Genomic DNA, 27651 nt, shown 5'->3' on the forward strand with positions numbered 1-27651 from the left:
TCACTTCTGACAATTCTACTAGGAATTATGCCACTGGAGACCATTGTTTGCATATAAAACATCTACTTCTCTTGCTGTAAGTATAGATAGTATCATTAATGCCCTGACCTGTGGGTCTTAGAAACTGTCTGTATTATCATGTAGGTTTCACAGGGAGTAAGTCTACTACCAACAACTACTTCCTTTGTTTACAGTATGGCAAACAGACTTTGTTCAGACAATGACAATCGATCAGCCTTGTTAGGGTTAGGGTATTAAACTACAAAGAGCAGACATGTTTATTCATTATGATTATTATTTGTAAAGGATTAGATGTTTCAGACGGGTATAACCAAAATAAATCCTTTGTTTATTAAGTTAAACACATTAAATGGACTAGTTCCTTGGCCTCAGCTCTAATTGCTGTGTATTGTCACTGTGTTTACAGAACAGTAACTGACTGTACAAAGAAGTTTGTTGACTACCCAGTATTTCCAAAGGCAAACTCGATAATGTTTCTTTAACCTTTACATTCACACAAGTGTAATTATAAATGGAACTGCAAAACCGGATTGTGAAAATATATGTTCTGCTATGTAATGATGACTTCATTCCCAAGTTGATTTTCTGCACTGTGTGAGCAAATTCTGCAGAAATGCTCATACCCTCAATTCTTAAATATTTGAAAACTCACCCGGAAACAGCATTGCGCCAACAAATATGAGACTTTTTAAAATATAAAGCTAAGGGGCTCAATTCACTGGTACATTCCGGCTTCTTTCAACAGCTCTGTGAATGCAAAGCAGCCATGAGACTGATTTAACTGGATCGGAGGAAAGCAGCCAAAGCAAATCTGGCCCTATGATGAAAATCTATACGATGAAGCATTTCCACCTCAGAAACATAATGTCATAGTCTGCAGTGAGGGAGTCCGTTCTGAGTTAGGCAAAACTCCCTCTCTGTCTCTTTCTCTCTCTGCAACTGTAGTATTTAACTCTGTAAAATCATTTGAGATGGACCCTGATCCTGTGAACACTTGCTACTGAGCCTGCTGCTTACTGTTGTGTGACAAGTTCCATTGAAGTGCTTGCCAAAATGTTGCATTGTATTGCATTTCCTATGTCAAATGTATGTGGTCAGCTAAAGATCATTGTGTTAGAATACATGAGATCACAGTCATTACATTGTTTTGTGTAACAGATCTGGTACCTTTCTAAAACAAAGAGCCTGCTTGCTCTGATGCTCACATGCCATCCCAGGTCACTACACTGAGAGCAAAACGTATGGTTAGTACTTTTATTAGGAAGGGCTTTGTTCTTTAAAACTTTCTGTAGCTGGCTTCCTGCCAGTCAGATTCAGGGCATGCTCCCTCATGTCCTCTGACAGACACCTGCTGACATCATGAATTGCCCCCCCCCCCCCCGTTCTAGATGGCAGTCAGAGAGGTGTGGCTTCACCCTGTAGGGGTATAAGCAAGAGTTCTGTAGCGTCAGTGACCTCAGAATCTTGAACCCATGGATCGAGATTAGATTCAGCCAGTTGATACAAATCCAACTACAGATCATCCTACACAGCTGAAACCTTCCAAACCCAAAATTCTGATGCATAAAGCCTACTGAAGGTTGCTTTAAATTATAAAAAAAAATTCAACAGGTAAAGGTGAAATGTCATTTTTCTCTCTTGCTACTGGCTTTGGGCAAAGAGTCTCATTGGAGTTTTTGATAGAACCAGACTTTGTGAAATGATCTGACTTTTCCTGTAACATTGTGAATGATCATAATAAAGAAGGAACAAACTGTTTTAAATAAGCATTTTTACCTTTCTGAAGCTCCTCAAAAAACATACTCCTCAGCAAGCATCATTCTGCTGATTACCAGAAACAGATTAATACACCAGACTAACAGGCTGGGCAAGTGCTAGAACAGACTGTCCTTTTAGGGTTGGATGTCTAGCTTAGGGTGACCAGATGTCCCAATTTTATAGGGACAGTCCCGATTTTTGGGTCTTTTTCTTATATAGGCTCCTATTGCCCCCACTCCCTGTCCTTATTTTTCACATTTGCTGCCTGGTCACCCTAGTCTAGCTACAGAACATTTGTAGCACTTTGCAGACTAGAGAAGCTGATATATGGTTTAGGACAGAATTAGATAATAGAAGATATCTGATCATCATATTTCTCCCCACCATGTGCAGAAACAACTAATGGCACAAGATGTATCAGTTATGGCATTAAAGTGAAATGACATTTTGCCGTAGCCAAACAGTCTATAAATATTAAACTTCTGATAAGCCAAAATCTCTAAGGAAATAAAAAGGAAAATGAATCCAGGGTCATTAAAAACAAATTATCACATTAAAATAACAAATGAAAATATGTTCTATACGAAGGAACTTTAGGTTCAAAGTCCAATCTTTCCATTGATTTCAGTAGTTTTGGATCAGGCCCTTTGTCTAGAAATTAGAAATAAGCCCTGAAAATAGGCATTGAAAAAAATGTCATATATATCGTTCTTTGCTCTTTGAATATGTGAGCCTAGATTGCTCTGAAAGATTAATAGTAGTGTGCATGCCAAATAGTGACTCAACTTCTTGAGTAGACCCATTGACACCAATGGACTCAGATATTATTCATTGGATATCATTCATCAGAGTATTTTGGGGCAAAAATACAAGTCACTTTTAAAATCAGTAAATTGTAGATTATTACTTTCAAATATTCAAAATATGACAGATTTGTTGCTCACCATAGATGTAAGAAAGAACCATAGAAGAAATCGCAAGGATCCAGTTCAGTGCAGTTAGCCAAAGATGTGTACACCCATTTCCAACCACAGTCTGCATCATTCTAACCCATTAACGGGGTCTGAAGCTTTTTAAGTGGGCAATGACTATTTGCACCTTGTGTCAGTAACCTTGCAGTCACCATGCTACAGTTCATTGACATAAAATGGAGAGTTTAAACTTGACTAAAGTAATCACAGCACACAAAGTCAGGGCACTTGGGCAGCAGTCCGCTCTGCTGTGGTTAAAACATACACCTCTTGAAATTATAGGAAGACAATATTATAGCATTACTCGGCAAGCAATGCTGTGGGTCAGAGTAGGTTAGTATCCCCATTGTAAACACCAACCTCAGCCTTAATAATTGGTTCTGTAAAAAAAATTGCTGAGTAATAGACATACTGGTTCAGAGGTTAAGTTTAGAGAGAATAAACATTTGGTCCCTACCCAAAAGCTTGCTTTTCCGCCCATACCCAGGCCTGAGCACATATACTAAAATTGGAACGATACAGAGAAGATTAGCATGGCCCCTCCGCAAGGATGACACGCAAATTCGTGAAGCATTCCCAGGCCTGATCTCTGTTCCCTCCTCTCTGACATGGGCTCAAACCCTTTGTCATCACGGCTAATAGGTTGAGTTTTCTACAGCTAGATAACTAACATGTGACAGTAAAATCATAGTGGAGCCAAGCGCCCTGTAGTTCTTATCACGAGGCAGTGAGGCGAGGTCGGTGCTGTATCCCCCATCGGTCGTTGATCTTGCCTTGTTCACCTTATGGTAACACTATGGTGGCTCATCTCCGCTAGATCTTTACAGCGAGACAGGCATTATTTAGCCTCAGTAAAACACACCTTTTTTAACAGTAAAGTCAAAGCTTAAGTAGCTAGCCAGCCAATTAGCCTCACTACAACCCACCCCTCCTGCTGTGACCTTGCTTAGAAAGGCTCAGCAGGCCTCTGTCCTCTTGGTGACCCCCGGCCCCCTCAGCTTTCAAACACTTCTTCACAGGGCCTCATCGTGAAAGAGTCGCTAAGTCACGTTTTGATTTACAACCTTTATTTGTTCTGCTTATTTAGACAATGATTGAAGGGAGTCAGGGATTTGTTCTGCAGTTAGATGTTAACAGATCCTTCTCTGGAGCATCCAGTTGGATATGTTTGAATACACAGCAGGCTAAATATATTTTTAAATGTTTAAAACAAAAAGAAAAATGAACTCAGCCTTCAGATAAATTATTTGCTATCTTTAAAAGGAAGCAATCAGGTGGGTAAATAAAAGCATGACTATCTGTGGGGAGACAAGCAAGAAATTCCAGGTTGGATGGGTGCTGCCTATGAGCAAAGGAATACATCATGGGGGTAAACACTAGGGAGGGAGAAGAGCTATTTAGCTAATAGACAATGTTTGCACAAGAACAAATGGGTAGAAACTGGCCATGAACAGGTTTGCTTGTAATGGGGTAGGGGGGACAGGGCTTGGCATGGGGGGCAGGAGTCCCTTTCGGGTTATGTTTTATGTTTCTAAAATCTCATGCTTCAGGCCTTCAGCTCATCACCTGCAGGGGTCAGGAAGGAGTTTTCTTCCCAGTACATTCTGGGGAGTGGGGGGTTAGCTTGGTTGGGTTGATGGTTGGTTTTGGTTTTTTGTCTATTTCCTCCGAAGCATCAGAGATGGCCACAGCTGAAGATGGGACACCGGATGGGGAGGACCAGGGCTCAGAGGTGGCACCAAGTGTTCTCTCAGGTGTTTGTCTGGCTGGTTCTTGCTCACATGCTCATGGTCTAACTGATTGCCATATTTGGGGGCCTGGAAGGAATTTTCCCCCAGGCCTGATTGACAGATATAGGTTTTTTTCACCTTTGGGGTCTGAGTCACTTGCTGAGACCATGGGCTATATCTCATGGGCTATATATATATCAGTTCCTGCCTTTTCAGGGGCTTTGAGCATTGGTGCACCTCAGTCTCTTCTGTTCTCTTGTGGGCTATAATATTTTGATTTGGTTGTTGGGACCAATGTGGGGGTTCTGGGTTGTGTAGGAGGCATGAGATATACAGGAAGTCAGACGATGATTTGGTGATCCCTTCTGGCCTTAAAATCTATGACTACGACTATGATTCAAATATTCCCACTTTTTCAGTGCAAGGCAGGCCCTGTTTTGTGCCCAGTCACATCCAGCTTCATGTTTTCCAAACTACTAATAGTGCATCTGCCAAATCTAGCATTTTTCCTGGAACATTACTGCTTTCTGGCACCCTTTAGATGTGCTGGAAAGTGGGAAACCAATCTATTGCTTTCTCTGGGTTCAGTTCAAGTAGCATTTCTGTGTACTAAGTAAGAACCACAGCACTAAAACATGAAAGGCCAGGGCTGGGATTTTCAAAGGCATCTGAGGGAGTTAGATGCCAAAATCCCATTGAAATTCAGTCCATGGAATGTACACTACTTTTGCCTGAGGGATTCTTCTTTACCAGGATCTAAGTTAAAAGGAAGCATTTAACTTATTGTGTTGGTCTCAGTTTATTCTAATATTACTTTGCATGAGCAGAAGAAGGTCAAATTGCAATACATTTAATGTTTCCTTTTAACCAAAGTATTATGTCACTGTATATGCAAAATCACCATCTATTCTTCGTATGTCTTCCAACATCCTTCATGAGAGTAAGCTAGTGGGGAAATATCTTCAATATTCATAGACAGATTATTTCTCTCATGCATACGTTTGGCTGCCCTTTGGCAAACATTATTAAGTCTCCTATAGAAGGCACTCCCTAGCTCCAAGGTGTGACATAATTGTTTACAATTAACTAAAGGAACTGGTTTTACCACAGTAGATTAGTATATTGTCCAAAAAAAATAACCCCCAAAAATCCCTAGTGGCAGTGATCCAATAAAAAGCTTCAAGCACAAGAGAGTTAGCCACAAACTGTGACTTCCTATTCTGGGTCATAGCTGTAGAGTACTCAGATGACCATATATTTCCAATATGTCACCACACATTAATTCCAGATTGACACACCAGATGACCAAGTTGCGTCCATGCTTTGGGCCAAAGTCTGCTGTCAGGTGTAGCATTCTGGACTATCTCTGAGTGGCAGAGGACTTGGTTCAGAGCAGCATTCAAGTCAGGTTACTCTACACTCTGTCAGGGCCAGGGGCAAGATAACACTGGTCCAAGAGTCAGGAGCCACAATCAGCTGAGAATCTCCCAATGACTCACACACTCAAATTAAACTTTGAGTGGAATTACTCCAGATTCTCAGTTGTGCCCCTGACAGTAAAATCAGTCCTTCATCTGTCAATGTAAGGTACTTCTAGGGAGATCATCATGGTCTCTTCTGAACACTGATGATAACACTTTGTGCTGTTCTAATGCCTTGCGTATGATGATCTCAAAGACTACTCAAACAAATCTTAATAAATTAAGCTGCACTGCAGCCCTGTGAGAAAGGAAGTGTTAATGTCCTGTATTTACAAATGGGAACTGAGGCACAGCTTGTTATTTTTGCAGTTTATTTTAATTCCTCCATCTCCAAACGATGGTCACATAAACACCACCCTATACCGGAAACCTACTGACCGCTATTCCTACCTACATGCCTCCAGCTTTCACCCAGACCACACCACACGATCCATTGTCTACAGCCAAGCTCTACGATACAACCGCATTTGCTCCAACCCCTCAGACAGAGACAAACACCTACAAGATCTCTATCAAGCATTCTTACAACTACAATACCCACCTGCTGAAGTGAAGAAACAGACTGACAGAGCCAGAAGAGTACCCAGAAGTCACCTACTACAGGACAGGCCTAACAAAGAAAATAACAGAAAGCCACTAGCCGTCACCTTCAGCCCCCAACTAAAACCTCTCCAACGCATTATCAAGGATCTACAACCTATCCTGAAGGACGACCCATCACTCTCACAAATCTTGGGAGACAGGCCAGTCCTTGCCTACAGACAGCCCCCCAACCTGAAGCAAATACTCACCAGCAACTACATACCACACAACAGAACCACTAACCCAGGAACCTATCCTTGCAACAAAGCCCGTTGTCAACTGTGCCCACATATCTATTCAGGGGACACCATCACAGGGCCTAATAACATCAGCCACACTATCAGAGGCTCGTTCACCTGCACATCCACCAATGTGATATATGCCATCATGTGCAAGCAATGCCCCTCTGCCATGTTCATTGGTCAAACTGGACAGTCTCTACGTAAAAGAATAAATGGACACAAATCAGATGTCAAGAATTATAACATTCATAAACCAGTCGGAGAACACTTCAATCTCTCTGGTCACGCGATTACAGACATGAAAGTTGCGATATTACAACAGAAAAACTTCAAAACCAGACTCCAGCGAGAGACTGCTTAATTGGAATTCATTTGCAAATTGGATACAATTAACTTAGGCTTGAATAGAGACTGGGAGTGGCTAAGTCATTATGCAAGGTAACCTATTTCCCCTTGTTTTTTCCTATTTCCCCTTGTTTTTTTCTACCCCTCCCCCCCACCGTTCCTCAAACGTTCTTGTTAAACCCTGGGTTTGTGCTGGAAATGGCCCACCTTGATTATCATACACACTGTAAGGAGAGTGATCACTTTAGATAAGCTATTACCAGCAGGAGAGTGGGGTGGGGGGAGAGAAAACCTTTTGTAGTGATAAACACCCATTTTTTCATGGTCTGTGTGTATAAAAACATCCTCACTATATTTTCCACTTTATGCATCCGATGAAGTGAGCTGTAGCTCACGGAAGCTTATGCTCAAATAAATTGGTTAGCTCTAAGGTGCCACAAGTACTCCTTTTCTTTTTGTGAATACAGACTAACACAGCTGCTACTCTGAAACATCTCCAAACAGTTATTTCACCTTGTCATTTACAGTGTTAAAGCTGCAGATCGTGAGCCAGTGTAGGGCAAGCCACAATACCACATACTAATACTTCTGCATCCTGCTTCTACTAGCATTTTGAGTAATTGTACTTTACCTTTGTTTAATCGCTAAAACAACATATTTCCTCCCATTTCAGAGAACTCACATCTCTCAGCTCGCCAGACCTTCACTTCTGGACAGCAAGGCTTCGGAAGTAACTTTTTCTGTTTAGCCCCAAGTGGTATCATGCTCCCGTGTCCAAATAATACAAAGTCCTAAAAAATAGAGACGCTGAACAACAGTGTGTATAACTGGTTCCAGAATTAACTCAGGAAACAGGATCTATTATTTTTGTTTGCAACTTAAATTATGGAGCAACTGTTTTAAGGAAGCTTATGCTTAAATAAATTGGTTAGTCTCGAAAGTGCCACAAGTACTCCTTTTTTTTTTTGCGAACACAGACTAACACGGCTGCTACTCTGAAACCTGTTTTAAGGAAGAAATTTAAGCTATCTTCATTTTAAAAGTCTTCATTTTTAATCTTTTCTTGGAGTGTGTGTCATGTACTTTTATTAGTTTTCTTAATGCAGTTGAATAATAATAATGAATAATAGATAAAAGACTTTAGAAGAAATAGAAGAGATGAGAAGGGGACAGATAGTTCTATGGTACAAATGGCTTGGAAGAATTAGCTTTTTATCGGTAATTGTTGATAAAAATCAATTTCATCATACCCACAGAAACCGGAACAAATATTTCCATCAGTAATCATCAAAATTTACATATTGGCAAACAAGAAAAATGCTGCTTAAGACCTTATTAGATTTTGATTTAAGGATATTTACTTTGTATATTTTGACCTGTAATTTTGGTAATTTGTGTTTTTGTTGAATCATATTAAAGAAGTTCTGTATTAAAATCACAAATGAATTTGATTCCCCATAGTTTAAATTCCAGGGTATTACTAATTAAGAGGTCTCTTGGCTTTCGGTACTGTTTCTCTCCCTCTATGTCTGAAACTTGCAAGCTGCTAATTGCATTAGTACATTCTAAGACAGAGTCTGTTCTCAAAGCAATTCACACAGAGAGAGACTCAAAGCAATACTCTGTAACAACAGAAGCAGCACCCAGAGATTCCCCGCCTTTTTGTTGTATTAACAATTGTGATTAAAATAGAGATAGAGGATGTATGTGGATGGATGCTTGGTGTGGATAATAACTGAATGATCAGGGAGGTGCCAGCCTAAGAATCCAGTGTCCATCGGCTGAAGAAGGCGTCAAGTGGAAATAACCAGAGGACCCCCTGGAGGGCAGACTGGAATCCACCCAACAGCCTCAAGAATGGGAGAACCAAAGAACAAGATAACATCTAGCAGTACGGAGCCGTCACAGGAATGTGCTATCTGCTGATTGATTCAGCAACAGCATGATGAAGCAATTCCCATAGACTGGCATAGGAAGAAATTCCTATAAAAATGGACTCTAGAAAGTGAGAACTTTGGGGTCTGATTCTGCAAACCAACTTCCAGGAGCATCAGATGAGTATCTGAAAAGGCCCTGCTCCCTCCTCATGTCCAGGCCACCTGGCCAGTGGCTTGGCATGAGCAACTCTAAGGCTGGTAACTATGATAACAACCTTGCAGAACCTGTGTGTGTGTGCTTGTATGAATGAATGTGTGAATAAATATGAGATTGAATGGAATGTTATAGCTATAACTAACTGCTTACTATGATTCTTTCTGTATTCACAATAAATGTGGTATTTTGCTTTTTTCCCTTTAATAAGATCCTGCTGGTTTTTAATGTATTGGTATAACATTTTAACGGTTATAAAGCTTTAACTTCTTGAATCTCAAAATCTACTGTCATTAAATAATTATTGTTTGACCCCATGTGATGGGCTCTCCACCCCAGACAGGACTGGAAGCTGTTAAGGTGGCCAGGTAGGCCTATTAGCTCACAGACTCATAAACTTTCAGGATGCACCTGAAGAAAGAGCCAGGGAGCAAAGAAGTGATTGCAAGCAGGTTCAGCTGTGTACGAATAAGCGGGGCCTATAAAGCCAGGAAGCTGGTAACAGATGGGGCAGCTGCTGGGAAAAGGCAGTCATTCCCTGGGAAGAGGGAGGCGGCAGTACACTCAGGGAAAGGAGGGGAGCTAGAGTGATAGGAAGCAGTCCAGGGAATGAGCAGTGAGGGCTGGGAGAGGAAAGCTGAGAACTGCTGGGCTGAATGTCACTGAACTGGAACCCAGAGTAGAGGGTGTGTCTGGGTTCCCCCACCCACCACTGGGGAAGTGGCACAAGCAGGGTAGTGAATGGAAAGACTGCCTGAGTCACTGTGAGAATGGAAGGATTGTACTTGGAAGGGGGAATGTTGAGTGACCTAGCTGGAGGACTGAGTCACTAAGAGGATGCTGCTGTTCCTGGATGAGAGAGGAGCTGCGGACCTGAGAGAGAGGTGCAGCGATACAAAGGGGTGTTGACCTCAAGAGCTAATCCCCAGAGTGACTAGGAGGAGGTGCCAGACAAGTGGTGAGTAGAGCACCCTGTGACATCCCCTCCCCCAATAATTTCCCACAACTGTGAAAATGTAAGTCAATAAAAAATTAAAGTAAAAATAAAAATTAATATTATCTATCAAAATTATAAAAAATACATCAAATTCTGCCAAGCCTAACTCTGACACTGGCAGTAGTAAATATGCAGTGCAAATTAGCATATGTTCATTGTAGCAGGAAAATCCCTGATCAGTTCACTTACACTGCATGGATTGGTGTTTCTTGCAACGGCAGAGTTATAAATAGAGGACAAGGTGGGTGAGGTAATCTCTTTTATTGGACCAACTTCTGTTGGGGTGAGAGACAAGCTTTTGAGCTTAAACCGTGTTCTTCTTCAGGTCATTTATTTTCTGTGTAAGCTTAAAAGCTTGTCTCTCACTCCAACAGAAGTTGGTCCAATAAAAGATATTACCTCACCCACCTTGCCATGATTATACACTGTCTTTAGTCAGAAGAGCTATAATACATTTAACATTAGCTAGTACTAGCTTCTAAATGAAATGAAATGAAAAGAACCAACAATCAATCAAAGCTTCCATAAGATGAATGTTAAAAGCATTTATTTTTCTATGTGTGGCTTCAATGGGATATTGATCATTTCATTACCATGCATGTCAAAATAGTTTATTCTCATGTTGCCACTTCTGAGAACAACAGTTTATTTCTTCTGGTACTTCGAAAATGCAAAATCTGTGGCCTTGGAAAAAGACTACATACTTTGCTTAGCGTCTGACTTTTCTCACTGGTGTGTTCTCTTCAGTTATTCATCTAGCAATGAAAATAAATCATCAGGTTACAAATACAGGAACTGCTCCTGAAGGCTGCAGAGCAGACAAAGTTTCCATTTAATGGGAGTCTTTGCTAGTGTTAGCAAAAATTGCAGGAGTGGGTCCAAAAAAAGAAAATTGTGGACAAACCAGCTGACCAGCTTAAAGAAAATACATTATTGCAACCTTTCCATTTCTGCATGATAAGAATGAAAGTAAATAAAATAACATGGCTCTATATATGCAGAGAGCCCTGCAAATCCATGGATATTTGCTTTTTATCTGCAGATATCCATGGATCATTTTTACCCTATTGTTTTAGGGTAACATTACATACTTTCATATCTTTTAAAAATTTAAATTAAAATCATAAGTTATTTAGAAAAAAGGAACAAGAAGATGGGTACATGACTGAATCGTTTGCAATTGTCTTTTTAATTTGCCATTCAGAATAATTTGTCATGTAATTTCGGCAAATAATTCTCAAACATTTCCAATATTCAAAATTAGGCTATGTTGGTTAGTTTTGATTGGTTACATGGTATGATTCTTTTCCTGGATTGCATGAGCAGAACTCTTAGAATCAGATTTCCAATATAACTGTTCAGCTATTAATTCAAAAGGCACTTTCCACAAATATCCTTCAATATAGTCTTAACATTTATCATTTTTTCTTCCATTGCTACCAGTAAAATTAATCACTAAAATATTATAGAAAACATACACAAAACAGACAAGAACTCCACTGGACTTGCACACCACTGAAACCACTCTCACCAAAGTCTCACAAACTTCCTAGTTCAGAAACCAGTCTCTGTTCTCATCCCGTTTAACCTGTCAGCCACTGTTGGCTTCCATGACCCTATTCTCCCCTGGTTCTCCTCCTACCTCTTTAACTGTGCCATCAGTGTGATCTTCAGAGGATCCTCATCATCATTCCTCCAGCTTTCTGTGGTGGTCCCACAGGGCTCTGCCCTTGATCCCCTCCCCCTCTACACTTTATCTCTGGGTAATCTCATCTGCAGACACAAATTCAGCTACCATCTCTATGCTGACAACCCACAGATCTCTCTATTCCAGACCAGTCTCCTTCTGTCCAAACTAAAATCTTAGCCTGTCTCTGACATCTCCTTGTTGGTGTCTAGCCACAAGCTCAAGCTCAACATGGCTAAAACAGAGCTCCAAGCCTTTCCCCAAGCTCTCCCAACCATTTGCTTTCTCAATTGCTGAACACAACACCACCATCCTGCCTGTCACCCAGAGCTGTAACCTAAGCTTCAGCTCAGAACTCTGTCTAGGTCCTCACATCCAGGCTATGTCTAAATCTTGCTGATTGTTTCTGCAAAACATCACTAAGACACAATCATTTCTACCCATCCAAGCAGCTAAAACTCTCATCCAGGCACTCATCATCTCAATTACTGCCCATCCTTCTCTCTGGCCTTGACAAACTAATCTTACCTCACTTACATCCATTCAGAATGCTGCTGCAAAGGTCATTCTCCTAGACTGTCGCTTTGACCATGTCACCCCTCTCTGAGTCCCTCCACTGGAGCCCCTTTCTCTATGACATTAAACATAAGCTGCTTGCATTAATTTTCAAGCTCCTTTATGGTCTATCCCCACCCTACTTGTCATCCCTCATTCACTATCAAGATGTTGACTGTCCCCTCCAATCAGCCCATGGTGTCAGCCTCCATCACCCACCGGTTAAATTCCCTAAAAGCCCCTTTGTGCTTTCTCCCATGCTGGCCCTCGTGCTTGGGAGGATCACCCCATAAACATCTGCAAAATTACCACATTCTCCTCCTTCAAAACCCTCCTTTGCTGTGATACCTACATAACACCTGACTGCTGGTGTGCTGAGACCTCTGCCTATCGTGCTGACCAATACTGTCTCATTGTTTCCTTGTATTCCCCCATCAAGCTGTCTGTACCCATCTCTTGTTTCTTATCTTATGCTTAGATTGTGTGCCTCTTGGGAAGGGACCATTTTTGTTCTGTGTTTGTACAGCGCCTAGCACAATGAGGTCCTGGTCCATGACTGAGGGATCCAGGTGCTATGTTAACACAAATAATATTAAATGAACAATCCAAGCAAATTCATTTTTAAATGCAAGGAAATGGTCACGGTGAATTCTTGTCATTATCTGCCCCGCTCTAGAATCCAGGAGTCAGGGGAAAGACACTTTTGCCCCATCCTCTCCCCAAACCAAGTGGCCTTGCAACCAGGTGCACAGGGCTGCAGCATCACTGAAGTTTGGCCATGAAGGCTACTTCACCATGACAGAGAGGCAGCTGGGCCAAACCCAAATGGCACTGCCACTCCACACACCAGGTCACAATGTTCAGAGCAGGACCCAGCCTCATGGGACACTGTTGCTGCAGGGTGCACTGACTCTCTAACCCTTCCTCCCCCCTGTGGTAATTTTTTGGAAGAATGGGAGGGGCTCATTTTCAGATTTTGCCGCACGTCCCCAAAAAGCTCTGTGTGGCCCTGCTAGAATCAAATCAAAGAACCTCTGAAACCAACGTAGCTGCCTACACTAACAGTGAAGTTTTGGCTCATTTCGGAGTGCACAGGTGAAATATATAATACCCAGCAATGGCTCATATAACAAACATGAATAAGGAACAAACATTAATCAAGCTCATCCAACCTTCTAATGATCAAGACAGAGCTGCTGTTTATGACAACTGACTTGTGAAACCGATGTAACCAGTCTTTTCCTGGTTCAGCAGTACTTCCTTAAGTAAGCACACACAGAGAACATATCTTCCCTAAACAGACAGAGAAACAAGGCAGTGACTACCTCCAAGAGACCATATCTCCCCTAAATCAGTTGTGAGTAAATTTTTTCATGTAAGCATTTTATTTATTCGTCTCAAACTTGTCTTTACATGGTAACCTTAGACATAGAGGGGAAGAAAAGGAAACGCTTTTCTGAATCTGATTCATTTAGAGTTACTGATAAATGTTTCCAGTTCGGTGATACTTTGCCTTTTACAATTGCCAGGGAAATACTTTCATCTGGTTTTGAAATTTTGAGGAACAGGGTACTTTTGTCTCTCCCTCTCATATGAGCTCACTGAGAGGCAGGGACTTAATCTACTTGCTATGTGTGCCCGCAAGGGCCGGCGGGAAGATACCAGCAAAAGGAGGACGCTCAGGCCCAAGAATAGTTAACTATGGTTTATTGAAGGAAGGAAGAACTTGCGCTCCAATCTGCGCGGGGAGCCCCTAGGACGCACAGAGAGGCTGCCAGGGACTCTGGCCGTTCGGGACAGCTGACCAGACAGGACTCCGCCGGGGGGAGTCCTCTGTGGCGCTATATTCTCCGCGCTTATCTCGGGGTTACCTGGGGTCAACAGCTGGTTACATTCTTACATGTATTATTTATGCTTATTACATAAACTGACTCGTTTACAGGCAAAAATATGCTGAGCTATGCTACAATAGCTTTTGGCAGGGTCTGTCAAAGTTCATTGAAACTGCATGCATCCTCCGCTTACATCCAGTCACGTACTCAGCCCACCACTTAGCTCCTCACCAATCTTCCGCAACCTTGCCCCTACGCTATGCTTCTGAAAAGTTGTTCTCAGTTTGGATTAGAAGTATTAACACAAGATTGCCACAAATGCAAGATTCTTGAAGTGTGGTTGTGCACAGAAAGTGCTTCAAAGCTCCTGCTGGTTCAGGTATAGTGCCATGAAAATGTGTGTCTTCACTTTTTTCTTGGTGTTCACAGGAAACTTGCTAGAGATATTTAGTATTCACTTTGTCCAACACAGGTTTTACTCTTCAAAAGCAGAAGTGGCATGTCTGTTCTGTGAGATGCCACTACCTAGTTACAATATTTTTCCTTCATCGGTGCATGATTTTGGAGAAGGAAATGAAATACCCCAAGCAGAACTGAAGAAAGTAAATTGACCATTAAGAAAAAGTATGTAATTTGTAACTTTGCCAGCCAGAAGAGAGGAGTTGCCTCTCTGAAAGGCATTGTTTGCTGATAAGAATCAATTTTCATTTCATTTAATGAAATGAAATTTCTTATATTTGTGTGGGGAATGAGTTGAACTGCTAGGTACAGTAGCTATAATACAATGGCTAAATCTGTGTGCTCCTGTCTCCTTCTTGTGGCTGCCTGCATATAATGTATGTGTCTATCATCACCATCAGCCAGTGAAGTTACTCCTTCAGATCAAGGGGGGGGGAGGTCTGTGGTTTTGGTCCATAAACATCATAAGCTCTATCACAACTGATGACCTTGGTAGGGAGCTCATTTCTTGTGGTCTCACTCATAGAACTTCACTATACAGAGAAACATAATTGTACTGACTACAGCTGTTTGAAAATTTGGAATTTTCCTTTCACAGGACATTTTCACAACTCAAAATTACTTTTCAGTCCAAACTGGAGCCAAAAGTCAAAATGTCAGAATTTTTCACAAAAAATGAAGAATTCTGAAAAGTTTCAAATTGGAAATGTCAAAACAGAAAAATTAGGACATTTTCAATCGAAATGAAATGATTTGATGTAAAATTATTCTTTCAATTCAATGCTTCAAAATAAAAAAATTTCATTCCAAAATCTTGATTTGAAAGAAAGCAAAATGATTAGACTGAATTTCAGTCTAAAGGTTTGTTTACACTGTACACTCCTCATGTCAGGGAGTAGAGTACAGAAGCTGCAAACTCCTCCCAGCACAGGCATAAATAGCAGTGTAGATGATGAGACACTGCTTAGGTGAGAAGAGACACACTAGAACCTTAGGGCATGTCTACACTGCAATTAAACACCTGCAGCTGGTCTGTGGGACCTCACCAGGTCCCAAAGCCCAGCTCCAGCCTTAACATCTATACCTCAATTAAACAGCCCCGCAGCCTGATCTCCCCCCCCCCCCCCCCGAGCAGTGGTTCTTAACCTGGAGTGCACACGCCCCTGGGGGGTGCGAGATGCCCTTTCTGGGGGATGTGAGACATGCCAGATTTTTTTAGATGGTAAATCATCAAAAACACAAATTAAGCCCAGGCACGTAAGTACAACAAACAGTTCCTTCGGAAAATGAAGGAATGACTATCGCAACTAAAGTGACAAAGCATTTGCAACAGTTGAGTGACTCTTTCCAAGGATATTTTTCCACTGTAGATCTTGATGTGGAAAAGAAATGGATCCAGTATCCATTTCTTTTTAACCTGGATTCCATCAACGATAGTGATTTGATGAAAGATCTCATTGAATTATGAGCCAATGGCCAAATCCAAATGGAGTTTGCAAAATGAAGCTTGGGAATTTCTGGTGTGCTCAACTAGCACCGTTTCCACAACTGATGAAGACAGTGCTGGAGATCCTTGTGCCACTTGTGACTACATACTTGTGTGAGAGGGTTTTCATCACTCTTACACATCAAAACAAAGGCCAGAAATTGCCTAAATGAGAGTGAAGACATGCGTGTGGCTATTTCAAAAAAAGTTCCTCGTTTCTCGAACATCATTGAACAAAAGCAACAGCAGAAGAGTCGGTAAACTTAAAGTGTGTAATTTTTCATGTATTCTTAACTTTACTGTGAAATTAAAATAAATACCATACATAGTTGATCACAAGCTGGTTTGTTTATAAGCCGACCCCCCCCAAGATGGATAAGGAAAAATGGAAAATTTTTATGACCCATTCATAAGCCGACCCTATAATTCAGCGGTCAGCAAACTTTGGCTCCCGGGCCATCAGGATAAGCCGCTGGTGGGCCGAGATGGTTTTACCTCTAGCGTCCACAGGCACGGAGGTAAACCTAAGTAAACAAAGCGTCCCGGCATGCCAGCAACTGGTGGGGAAATTTTGGAGGAAGGAGAAGCTGGGGTCAGGGGAGTAACCCCTGTGACCAACCCCAACATGACCCCACCCCTAGCCTGAGACCCCCACACTTTCCCCTTCCCATCCCTTCCCACCTTAGCTGGGGCGGGCCAGGGGAGGATGTCTCTGTCTAGCCAGAGCTGCTCTGGCAGGCTGGGCAGCGTGGTCACAGCCTGCTCCGGCAGGCCAGACCTGGCGGCGTGGATGCAGCATGTTCCAGTGGGCCGAGCGGCATGGCTGCAGCATGCTCCGGCAGGCGGGGTCGGGTGGCGCAGCCACAGTCTGCTCTGGTGGGCGGGGCCAAGTGGCGTGGCTGCAGCGTGCTCCAGCGGGCGGGGCCAGAGCATGCTCTGGTGGGCGGGGCTGAGCAGTGTAGCTGCAGCCTGCTCTGGTGGGCGGGGTTGGGCGGCACGGCCGCAGCCTGCCAGCCCCGGAGCTGCAGCTGCTTCAGAGGCTGTGGGGAGAGCAGTGTGGCCAGAAGCAGAGAGCCTCTGGCCCCGCCTCTTCCCTCCTGGCTCTTCTGGCTGTGCTGCCTCTCCTTGCCCCCTCTGTTGGGGGGTGGGTCTGTGTCCCACCTCTCCCGCTCTCTATACCTGTTCATAAGCCGACCCCCTTCTCTTGGGCTTCCCTTTTTTTACTAAAAAAAATTCAGCTTACAAATGAGTATATATGGTATATAATTCTATCTCTTTCAGTCTATAGTTATGATATATCTAGGTTTAAAGAACTGACCTACTTCAACAATTTTTGGTAAGGGGTGCGAGAACATATTTTGAGAACCAAAGGGGTGCAGGCTGCAGTAAAGGTTAAGAACCACTGCCCTTGAGAGTCAGCTGACACAGGCCAGCCAGGGGGTGTTTAATTGTGGCGTAGATACACCCTTAGATTGTGTATCCTCTGTGGCTCTCTACACACCCAAGCAGTGCCTCACCCATCTGCACTATGATAAACCGAATTATTTTTCCAAAAAGCTGATTAAAGGTTACAGAGAAAAGCAACATTCTTTTGTGTATACATAAGTTTACATACTAGAACTCCTTGTTCTACTGTACAAAGGAAATATACTTAACCACACTGGGATCAAGCATTTGTTTATCTAGTTCAGTGACCTCTCCCCACAACTGAAGTCACAGGGGACAGCAAAGTTAAGCAACACAAATTAGTATATGTATGTATCCTGTTCTGCAACACTTATGTGCAACACCTTGCAATGCAAGAGGCTGCACCCACTTCCATCAAAGACATTTACAAGAAGACGAGCATAACATGTAACACAGGCCACTCTAGCTATAGGCAAATGAGGAAACAGCCTAGGGCAGCAGATTTCTGGGCAGCTCTCTAGGGTGGCAGATTTGGTCCAGCCGACCCTCCATCATAACAGTGAATCAGCTGGGCCAAATCTGAGTGGCATTGCAACCCAGGGTGCCCCGTCACAACACCACTCACTTACATTTGCCCTGGCTACTCTTCTGTCATGATGGAGGCGCAACCAGGCCAAATCTACTGCCCTAGGAGGGGGCAAGCACACTGAAGTTTTGCCCAGGGCAGCAGATTGTCTTGAGCAGCCTCTGACAAGCAGCCACATTAGCTAGGAAATCAGGCAAAAGATATATGGGTCCTTGTGTTTTAGGGCATAAAGTGATTACATGTGGGGATAAGAAAGGAACACCCCTCCCTCGCACAATACAATACAGGAACATCCCTCCCTCCCACAATACAGAACAACAGGTTAAATGCATGTGCTTTGCTTTTGCACTGTTTGGTTGTTTGTCTTCTTCCAGATGGAGAATTTGGCCAGAGTGAATGTAGCAGCAATGACTGCCTGCAGCAGTGAGATAGCAGTGTCTATATGCAGTGTATAAAAATACTAAGTTACCTTCTCTCTGTTTAGCAGGTCTCCCAGATTATTTCATTGTGTCTTGTTTTCTGTGTCATGGCCCTAGATGAGGAGGCACAACCAATTGTTTTTCACTCAAGTTATGATTGTAATGAATGCTGGTATGTCCATTGTTAATTATTTATTATTTGCACATAATTCTTATTATTGCAGTTGATCCCAAAATGTGGTAGACTCTTACCAAACACAAAAGGCAACACAGGGTTGAATGGTCAGATTCACTTCTAAAGGAGCAGGGATGCAAATTGCACCCTCCTGAACTCATGGGACGAATGTACTAGAGGGGAAATTTACTCCCTGAGGGGGACAAGAGCCACCATCCTCCTCTGGGACTCTGTCTGGGAAAGACAGTCTTAGATTCCAGCTGGGAGGAGCTCTGCTAGTGGACTGTCCCCTGGAAATGCATAATCCCAGTAATCAGCGTATTTGTGATTATAATTATCTATTTTTACCTGTATTACCATAGCACCTAGGAGCTGTAGTCCTGGATCAGGACCCCATTGTGCGATGTGCTGTGCTGGTCTGCTCCCTTCCACGATGGCCCTGCCCACATTTTTGGGGTGCTGCAAAGAGGAAGGTTGGGGGTGGCTTGTGCAGCTGGACCCCTGCTCCTCATAGACCTTGCACTGCCAGTTGCTTTATTGTGCTAGTACAAATCAAGGGGTGAGTGCAGACCAGTCTTGTCAGTCTCCTTCTATACAGCCTTCATTTTTGCTGCCCTGCTCTAGACTCGTTACATCTCAACTATGTCTCCTTTGGAGTTGAGGCTCTGAAAAGGGGATGCAGTATTCAAGGGTCCTTTTATTCTGTAAAATCCCATCATAAAATTTTTGCCATGTTAGCTTTTGTCCTCATTTTAATACAAGCAATAATCCTATTGGTGCAGAACACTGAGGAAGTCGCTTCAAGGAGCTGTGTCCTCTCCTATTTAAATGAACTCAGAACAAAAGTGCGGGAAAGCCTCCCTTCATTGGTTCTTTCTGTTTCAGGAGAAAAGGGACCAGAAGTCTTTAGTGAAAATGTTTTTCCACATCCTCATCTTTCTGGCCATCTTCTATCTGTGGTGGAGATGGAAGGCACAAGATGGGCAGAAGATTAGAGATCTCACAGACAGATATATATTCATCACTGGATGTGACTCGGGATTTGGAAATCTGGCAGCAAGGACTTTTGATAAGAAAGGATTTCGAGTTCTTGCCAGTTGTCTGACTGAAGCGGGAGCAGTGGAGCTAAAAGCAGCAACCTCAGAGCAGCTCCAAACAGTGTTGCTGGATGTGACAGATCCAGACAATGTTAGGAAGGTGGCTGAGTGGATTAAAGCTGAAGTGGGGTCAGCAGGTGAGTGACAGAAGATCTGGATTATTTCCTATGTAGCCCCTCCCTGAGGTGTGGCTCATACCTCCTCCTTTATGCTTGCTTCTTGGAACAACTGGCTTCTCCCCTCTCCTGAGCTCTTTTTAGTGATGCTGGTGTCTCCACCCAAGATGACTCCTCGCTGTGCCTGTGACACAAGGTTGCTGTCCCTGGAGAACATTAATACTACCATTGTTAGCAAGAAGTATAAAACCCAGCACATGCAAAACAATTAAATACATCAACATAAACCCCAGTAAAGAAATGACCCATCCAAAAATAACAATATAACAGCAGTGACCTTTACTGGGAGCAGGAATATAGGATCTGGGGAAGTAAAAGTTTAGGGTTAACTAAGTACTAAAACATGAATAAATCAACCAATTCCCCACCTCTCGACATGCACAACACCTTCCAGCCCACAGCTGGCACATCGCAGGTAGGTGGTATGGTGGGGGTGAGTTTGGAGATGAGTGTTGTAGCACTGTTGGCCAACTAAAACAAAATGGTCCTCTTACAGTGTCTTTACCCTTAGGTGGGCAAAGTCTTGTCATGGCTCCCTGGTCGGGAGTCCAATGGAGGTCTTGGTGGGTTGGATCTCTATCACTGTGGACACTGGTCTCTGCAGTGCTGGAACTGCCTGACCCATGCACTAGATTCCACAGCAATTCAAAGGCTCTCCTTTGTAGGGAGGGGAAGTTAATCAAAGATCCCCTGAGTTGGTCTGCTTCTCGCTCCGCTCCCAAACTCAAAACTGAAACAAAAACTGGTCCCTTTGTCTCTGAGTCAGGGACAAAGCCCCATCAAGGGGCTGAGCAGCCCTGGCTCATCACTGGCCCAGTAAACTGCTTGTCCATATCGCCTCATCCACAAACCACCCTATTGACCTCAGCAATGGTTTCTAAACCATTCTGTCCCCACCCCTGACTCCAAGCATGCTTGGAAATGGTGTCAGAGGGCTCTGGTAGCCGTTATTATTATAGTCCAGAGGGTAGGAACCCCGGGAAGCTCAGTCGAGAGCTCTAGGAGCTGAGCAAACTCCAAGGAGAGGTTACACTTACGTGAATTGCAACTGTTTAAGAGGCATGGATAAAAACTGCAAAATAGATCCCTCGGGATATTTGTTTGAAATTTGTATTTGGCTATGTTGTCTTTTATATCGCTTTCCACAAATATTCTAGTGGATGACTTCACTGGAAGGAATTTTTGTGGATTCAGTTAATTTTAGGTGAATATTGGAGAACATTGTTGGAAAGTAGACAAATATTCACAATGGAAACTGAATTTTATTGACTTAGATGGGACTGTTTGTGTTTCAAGCTGAGCACATCCTTAAGTGCATTGCTGGATCAGTGCCAGAGTGATCAGCACTTTGCGGAACGAAGTCCCCTGTTAGAGAGCAAAGCAGCTGAGAAAAAAGATGACTACAGGGCATAGGCACCAACTTCCCCGCTTTCTGCTGTGTGCTCGACCCACCCCGCCCCAACCCCCATTCCAACCCCTTCCCCAAACTCCTCACCCCAACTCTGCCACTTCCCTGCCCCTATTCCAACCCCTTCCCCAAATCCCCGCCCCAGCCCTGCCTCTTCTCCGACTCCTCCCCTGAGCACTCCACATTCCTGCTCCTCCCCCTCCCTCCCAGCACACCGCCAAACAGCTGTTTGGCAGCAGCCGGGGGGAAGTGCTGGGAGGTAGGCAGAGGAGCAGGGACGTGGCATGCTCAGCTAGGGGAAGGAGGAGGAGGTGGGGGGGGGGGTGAGGGGAGCTTGGCGGCCAGTGAGTGCAGAGCACCCACTAATTTTTCCCCATGGGTGCTCCAGCCCCGGAGCACCCACGGAGTCAGCGTCTATGCTAAAGGGGGAATATGAGTAAGATCTATAAAATCATGAATGGTGCAGAGAAAGTGAATAGGGAAGTGTTGTTCACCCATTCACATTACACAAGAACCAGGAGTCCCCCAATGAAATTAATAGGCAGCAGGCTTAAAACAAACAAAAGGAAGTGCTTCTTCACACAACACACAGTCAACCAGTAGAACTCTTTGCCAGGGGATGTTGTGAAGGCCAAAAGTATAACTGGGTTCAAAAACAGATAGTTTAATGGAGAATAGTTCCATCAACATGGCTATTATTCAAAATGGTCAGGGATGCAACCCCCAAGTTCTGGGTATCCCTAAGCCTCTGACTGCCAGAAGGTGGGCATGAATGACAGGGAATGGATCACTCGATAATTGCCCTGTTCATTTCCTCTGAAGCATTTGACACTGGCAACTGTCAGAAGACAGGATTCAGAACTAGATATAGCATTGGTCTGAACCAGGGTGGCCATTCTTTTGCTCTTTAAGTATACTGTGAGAGCTATGTACAGAGTTAAAATTTTTCATATTGAATACTCTCAACAAACTGCTCATGAACAATAGACAGACCCATTATTATTTATAGAACTTTATTTAGTGGATCATTTTGAATATTAAATGCATTTTTTGAAAATTGGGCTCTGAGTGCAGATCATTTTCAAATAGGAAAAGAGACAAAATTCATTGAACAAATTATTCATTTACATATTAATCACCTCAATCAGTTATTTATCCAGCCATAAAATATTTCATATGCAATCCCATATTAACTATCCAGAGGCTACCTTCATAGGACCCAATTCTGATACTGTTACTCGTGTTAATTAATTGATTGCTTTGATTTCAATGGGGCTACTGGTGGAGTAAAAGCACTACTCAGAGGTAAGATGAAACAGAATCTGGCCCGTTGAACTACGCAGCTTGGAACTTGCAACATGCAACTTCCAGTCTAACCTCCCTCGCTCCCTTTTTAATTGCTTATAACTTGCTCAAACAAGTTGTTTTGAGGTTGAAATTTTCAACGTTTGGTCTAAACCTAAAGGTGATTTTTTTCTGTAATGTTGGAGGACTATCCATTCAATTCTTTTTTGAGTTTTGTGATTATAAGAAAAATTCACTTTCCTGTGTCAATATCAACACAAATGATGGAAGAACAAAACTTCAGATTTATCTTGTTTGAAAGGCTTCACTGAAATGTAAAAAATAATCCAAGTTTGAAAATATCAGTTCAGGATTTTTAAAGTTATGAATCTTTAAAGCTGGCAGTTTTACACATGTGTAATAGAAGAATTTTTTGGACACATTTCCAAAGATAAGAGTGCAGAGAAACCTGAGCTCAGCTCTTGGAAACTCAGTCTAAGGGCAGCTGAGTTAAGAAAGCATTTAGCTTCCGAAGGCAAATAACTACAAATCTGTTATGCCAATGTTAATACCAACACCTTTGTTAGGTGGTGCTTCACCATACTACATAGCTGTGACTAAAGAGAAGCCAGGATATGGGAGCTCCTTTGGGGAACAAATATTTTCTGGATGGAGCACCCATACAAAAAAAGATGCCTAAAACAGTCCTGCAATTCAACTTTAACTGCTCTCTTAATACAGAAAGAGATAGAAGAGAAGCCATGAGAAGAGAGTCTACAGAATGACTCTGAGATTATTGTAACTAGGAGATGCAAGCCTTCCACTACAATCATAACATGAGTGGAGGGAGACATGATATTGATGTTTCCCATTTATTGTGCTGTCAGCTGTTTTCAAAAAGATTGACTTCAATTTTGGTTGCAAGTCTAGGTCTCTTATATTATCCAGACAATCTTACCCCACCCTGATATTCTGGATATTTTACTTTTAGCTGTGTCAAAAATATTATAGCTCTTTGTTTCTAACACCTCACTGCCCCCACTGACTTCCAAAGCCCCCAGACTTCCCACCCACCCACACACCTTCAAAGGTCATCAAAGGAAAATGTTAATACAGGTTGTGAAGTGGTTTGGAAAGAGTGGTGGTGAAACGCAAGCATCAGGTAAAATGGTGAAGGCTGCAGGAGATATAGAGGTATCTTATGTATGAGTCCCTGCCCATCTTGTAATCCATCTGGCTCTCAGACAGTTCTTGATGAGTTCTCAGTCTATTACATAGAGGTGAATATTTGCTTCCTAAATCACTACTTTAATTTTTTGTTTGTTTCTGTGCAGGTCTGTGGGGGCTGGTCAACAATGCGGGGATTATGGGACCATCAGCGCCGACAGACTGGTTGAATATTGAGCACTTCAGAGCACCAATTGAAACTAATTTAATTGGCCTCATAAATGTTACATTACATTTGCTTCCCTTGGTAAAAAAGGCCAGAGGGAGACTAGTAAACATATCCAGCACTGGAGGTCGCCTGGCAGTCTTGGGGGGTGGCTATGTTCCTTCCAAGTTTGGGGTGGAAGGATTTAATGACAGTTTAAGGTACAGTAATGTTAATTTTGAGGAAATAATACATTTTTGATAATGCTGAGAGACTTGATAGTGAGTTAGTACCCAGCAGAGGGGTAACTGTCATTTAATGCTAGTTGGGGAATCTAAGAATTAAGAGGCCTTATTGGGTCTGATTCTCATTTACACAGAGTCTAGATGACTGCAGTATGCACTGCAATTGGCATAATTTAAAATGCAAGGTCACTTATAAAGTCCCAGAAGCGCTATCCTGAGGAAATACCTGCCAGATAGTCGTGTGTTATAGTTAAAGTTATCCTAACAAAGTTGGGCTGTAACTATTGCTTTTTCCTCAAGCCTCTTCAACTGAGTACATGGGCTTTTCTCAGCCTTTTAACCCTGATTTTTTTGCAGGTAGGGGTTTTTTTCCTGGGGGAGGGTGTTTTTTGTGATTGTTTTTTAAACAGCGCACAGCAAAATATTCCAGAATGCCTGGACTAAGAGCAGAACTTCATGTAATAGACAGGCAGTCTTATGGATGAGTGAACCAACTCAGATAAAAAAAGCAATGACCCATATTTTTGTTTAAAACTACAACAAAAAGCAACTTTTGAAGTTTAAAGTGTGTGTGTGTGTGTGTGTATGTGTATAGTCTGGTATGTACAGCCCCCTTTGTGTATCATTGCAAAGGACATCAAATAAATAAAAACAGTGACTGCTTCCCTGAGCTGTCTACACACTGGCTCACCACTAGATAACACTTACTTACAGTTTGATCTTGGCCTTACCAATACGCACAATGAGCTACAGAGATAGGAAGAGAACATTAGTGCAGATATAAATACATCAGCTATTAACAATGCTGTCTAAAATAGCAATGACGTCATTAACTTGCCGTTTCTGCAGACGGGACATGAAAGCTTTTGGAGTTAAGGTTTCTTGCATTGAACCTGGGCTGTTCAAAACTGGACTATCCAATCGAAAAAAGGTCATCGAAGAAAGGGAGGCCATTTGGAATCAACTTTCTCCTGCCATTAGAAAACAATATGGAGAGGGGTATGTACAGAAAGGTGAGACATTACTTGATTAGTTTGTATTGAAGGGACCATGGCATTTGCAGCTTCAGGATCCTTGGAAAATGGCCCAGACTTTTCTGATTTACAGTGAACCTCTTTCTTCTGAAATTGGATGTAAAAATGGAAGCCTAAAATGCTAGACGTCATAAAATGACTGTGCACAAAATAATCATTATTTTGTTCCTTCTGCCCCTTACGATTTCATCTGAGTTTTGAATGTTCAGCTTGGCATGTGACCCTTAAACAAATATGCATACGCACATACCTTTGACCCAAAGATGCAAGCAGAAACCAATGAGAGGGTAGGAGAGAGATGTGTGTGTCTTCCCCACTACTACCAGTTTTCGGCAATTCAAGGACAAACTTTCTTTGCTCCTATTAGATACTATGGTGATGGAACCCATGGAAAAAACCTAAGGCCACATTCTGGCAATAGGCTCTGCATAGACAGATCCCTGCACCTGCAGAAAGCTCACTGCAGGATCAGCTCCTCTGACAGAGAGATTATTGCTGAATCCAGCTTGAAATGGTATCTGCTTATCCAATAACCCTTGGAAATTCCCTACACCCTCCTCCCCTAGTGTCTTTCTCTACAGCTGCCTTTTGTATCTTCTCCCATCCCAATGAGCCAGATTCACTGCTGGCATCAGCAGGTAGACTCCACTGAAGTCAATGAAGTTGCACCCATTTACACCAGCACTGAACCTGGCACCAGAAATGTCTATGTCCCCTTCAATTCTACTTCTGTCTCTTCCTTCTTCTGAGCAAATGACTGACTGACTTTCCACAGACGTCATGAGCCAGGCTTTGCCACCCTTGCTCAGTTTAAGTAGTACCCCACTCCACAAGTGAAATCAATAGGAATATTCAGGGAGCAAATTACTACTTAGCTTGAGTAAAAATGACCAGACTTGGCCCTTAATATGGACCGCTTTTCCTCCTTGTCTTGGGGAGAACAGCAACTGCCATTTGGCTCTGCCATGCCAGAACTGAAAATCAAAGTAACCATCACAAATGCACGCTGAGGAAATGGGATAGAATTAGCTGTCCTTTCCTTTAGGTCCTGCCACTGAAGTGAAGCCCTCCTTGATTTTTGCAGATGCAGCAAGGAAAGAAAAACTGATTCAGAGGCTTCAGAACACAAACCTCTCACTGGTTGTGCAATGTATGGAGCATGCGCTAACGAGCATTAATCCTCGCTCACGTTACTCTGCGGGCTGGGATGCGAAGCTTCTTTGGATCCCCCTTTCCAGCATGCCTGCAGCACTGCAGGACTTTGTACTCCTGAGAAACAAAGCAGAGCTTGCTGACCCAACTGCAGGGTGAATTCTCCTCCTTTATTTACACTTTCCCATTGAACTGAGGGGGCCCTGCTGTCTGAGTCAATGAGAACCGGCCCGTTCTTTTAGCCCTCTGTCTGCTGATCCAAACTGAGCCCGACACCTATTTTTTTTTTTAATATTTCAAAAGGCTTTTAGAGTGCCTGTTTCTCAAATCTGTGATACATATTGTAGCCATATTTTTAATCTTATGTATAAGCCAGGCCACATTTATCTCAGAATCAATAAAAAAGGAAATGTTGCAAAGAAGTGACCAATCCTTCATGTGTCATCCAGCTTTAAGCGCATAAAGTGTTATAAAGTGGGCCAAAAATCACCAGCTACAAACCTTACAATATTTCGTGTTGGATTTTTCTTTATTCTGAAAAATATGAATTAGAGAGGTCAAAATGACCAGTGATTTCAGGGGCTTACCTTGTGAAACCTAAAAGATGCCAGGTTTGCAGTCTGTGCTGAGCACCCACACTCAGATTGGGCACTTAGCAACTTTTGAAAAATGTAGGCCTCGGTCTTTAGATTAAATTATTTCCAGGCAAAGAGACAATAACCCTGGTTTTGCTAAGTGCTGAGTGACTCCTGCAAGTGGGCTTTAACTTTTGTTAAAGTACAAGGGAAATGAGGGCACACAGTACATGACAGGAGGAGCTCAGTATTTTTCAGGATTGGGCTCCTTTAGGATTAGACATGACCAGAGTGCTCCAGAACGGCACAAAATTCACCTCAAATCATAACTGTTTAGTGGTTTGCCCAGGAAGTGGTTTTCCACTGGGCAGAAAACTGGCCAATGGCAAAGCCAAATGCTTTCTTTGGTCTGAGTTTGTTGTGACATGACTTGACTAAACATTAAGCCACCCCGTGCCTGTCTAAACATTGCAGTTTTCAATTT

General features: G+C 42.7%; 2 protein-coding genes and 1 non-coding gene across 3 annotated transcripts in view; 2 read left to right on the top strand and 1 right to left on the bottom strand.

Annotated features, from left to right (window-relative positions):
- The window catches only part of ABCB11 (ATP binding cassette subfamily B member 11), an 80198-nt gene extending 72327 nt beyond the window's left edge, over positions 1–7871 (bottom strand). Inside the window, exon 1 of the mRNA XM_074966832.1 lies at positions 7762–7871. The gene's annotated coding sequence lies outside the window, so the exon portion shown is untranslated. The remainder of the gene's footprint in view (positions 1–7761) is intronic.
- Positions 3230–3335, top strand: LOC141996319 (U6 spliceosomal RNA). The gene has a single exon (XR_012641526.1). It is a non-coding gene; the product is annotated as a U6 spliceosomal RNA (small nuclear RNA).
- A 1665-nt stretch (positions 7872–9536) lies between the features above and the next one.
- On the top strand, positions 9537–26863 carry DHRS9 (dehydrogenase/reductase 9). The gene is made up of 6 exons (XM_074967506.1): positions 9537–10179; positions 14765–14916; positions 19710–20058; positions 24124–24382; positions 25256–25419; positions 26525–26863. The coding sequence occupies exons 3-6, from the start codon at positions 19740–19742 to the stop codon at positions 26749–26751; spliced, it is 969 nt and encodes a 322-aa protein (XP_074823607.1). The 5' UTR covers positions 9537–10179; positions 14765–14916; positions 19710–19739; the 3' UTR covers positions 26752–26863.
- The last annotated feature ends 788 nt before the right edge of the window (positions 26864–27651 follow it).

The sequence above is a fragment of the Natator depressus genome, chromosome 11 (assembly GCF_965152275.1).
Source record: "Natator depressus isolate rNatDep1 chromosome 11, rNatDep2.hap1, whole genome shotgun sequence".
NCBI lineage: Eukaryota > Metazoa > Chordata > Testudines > Cheloniidae > Natator > Natator depressus.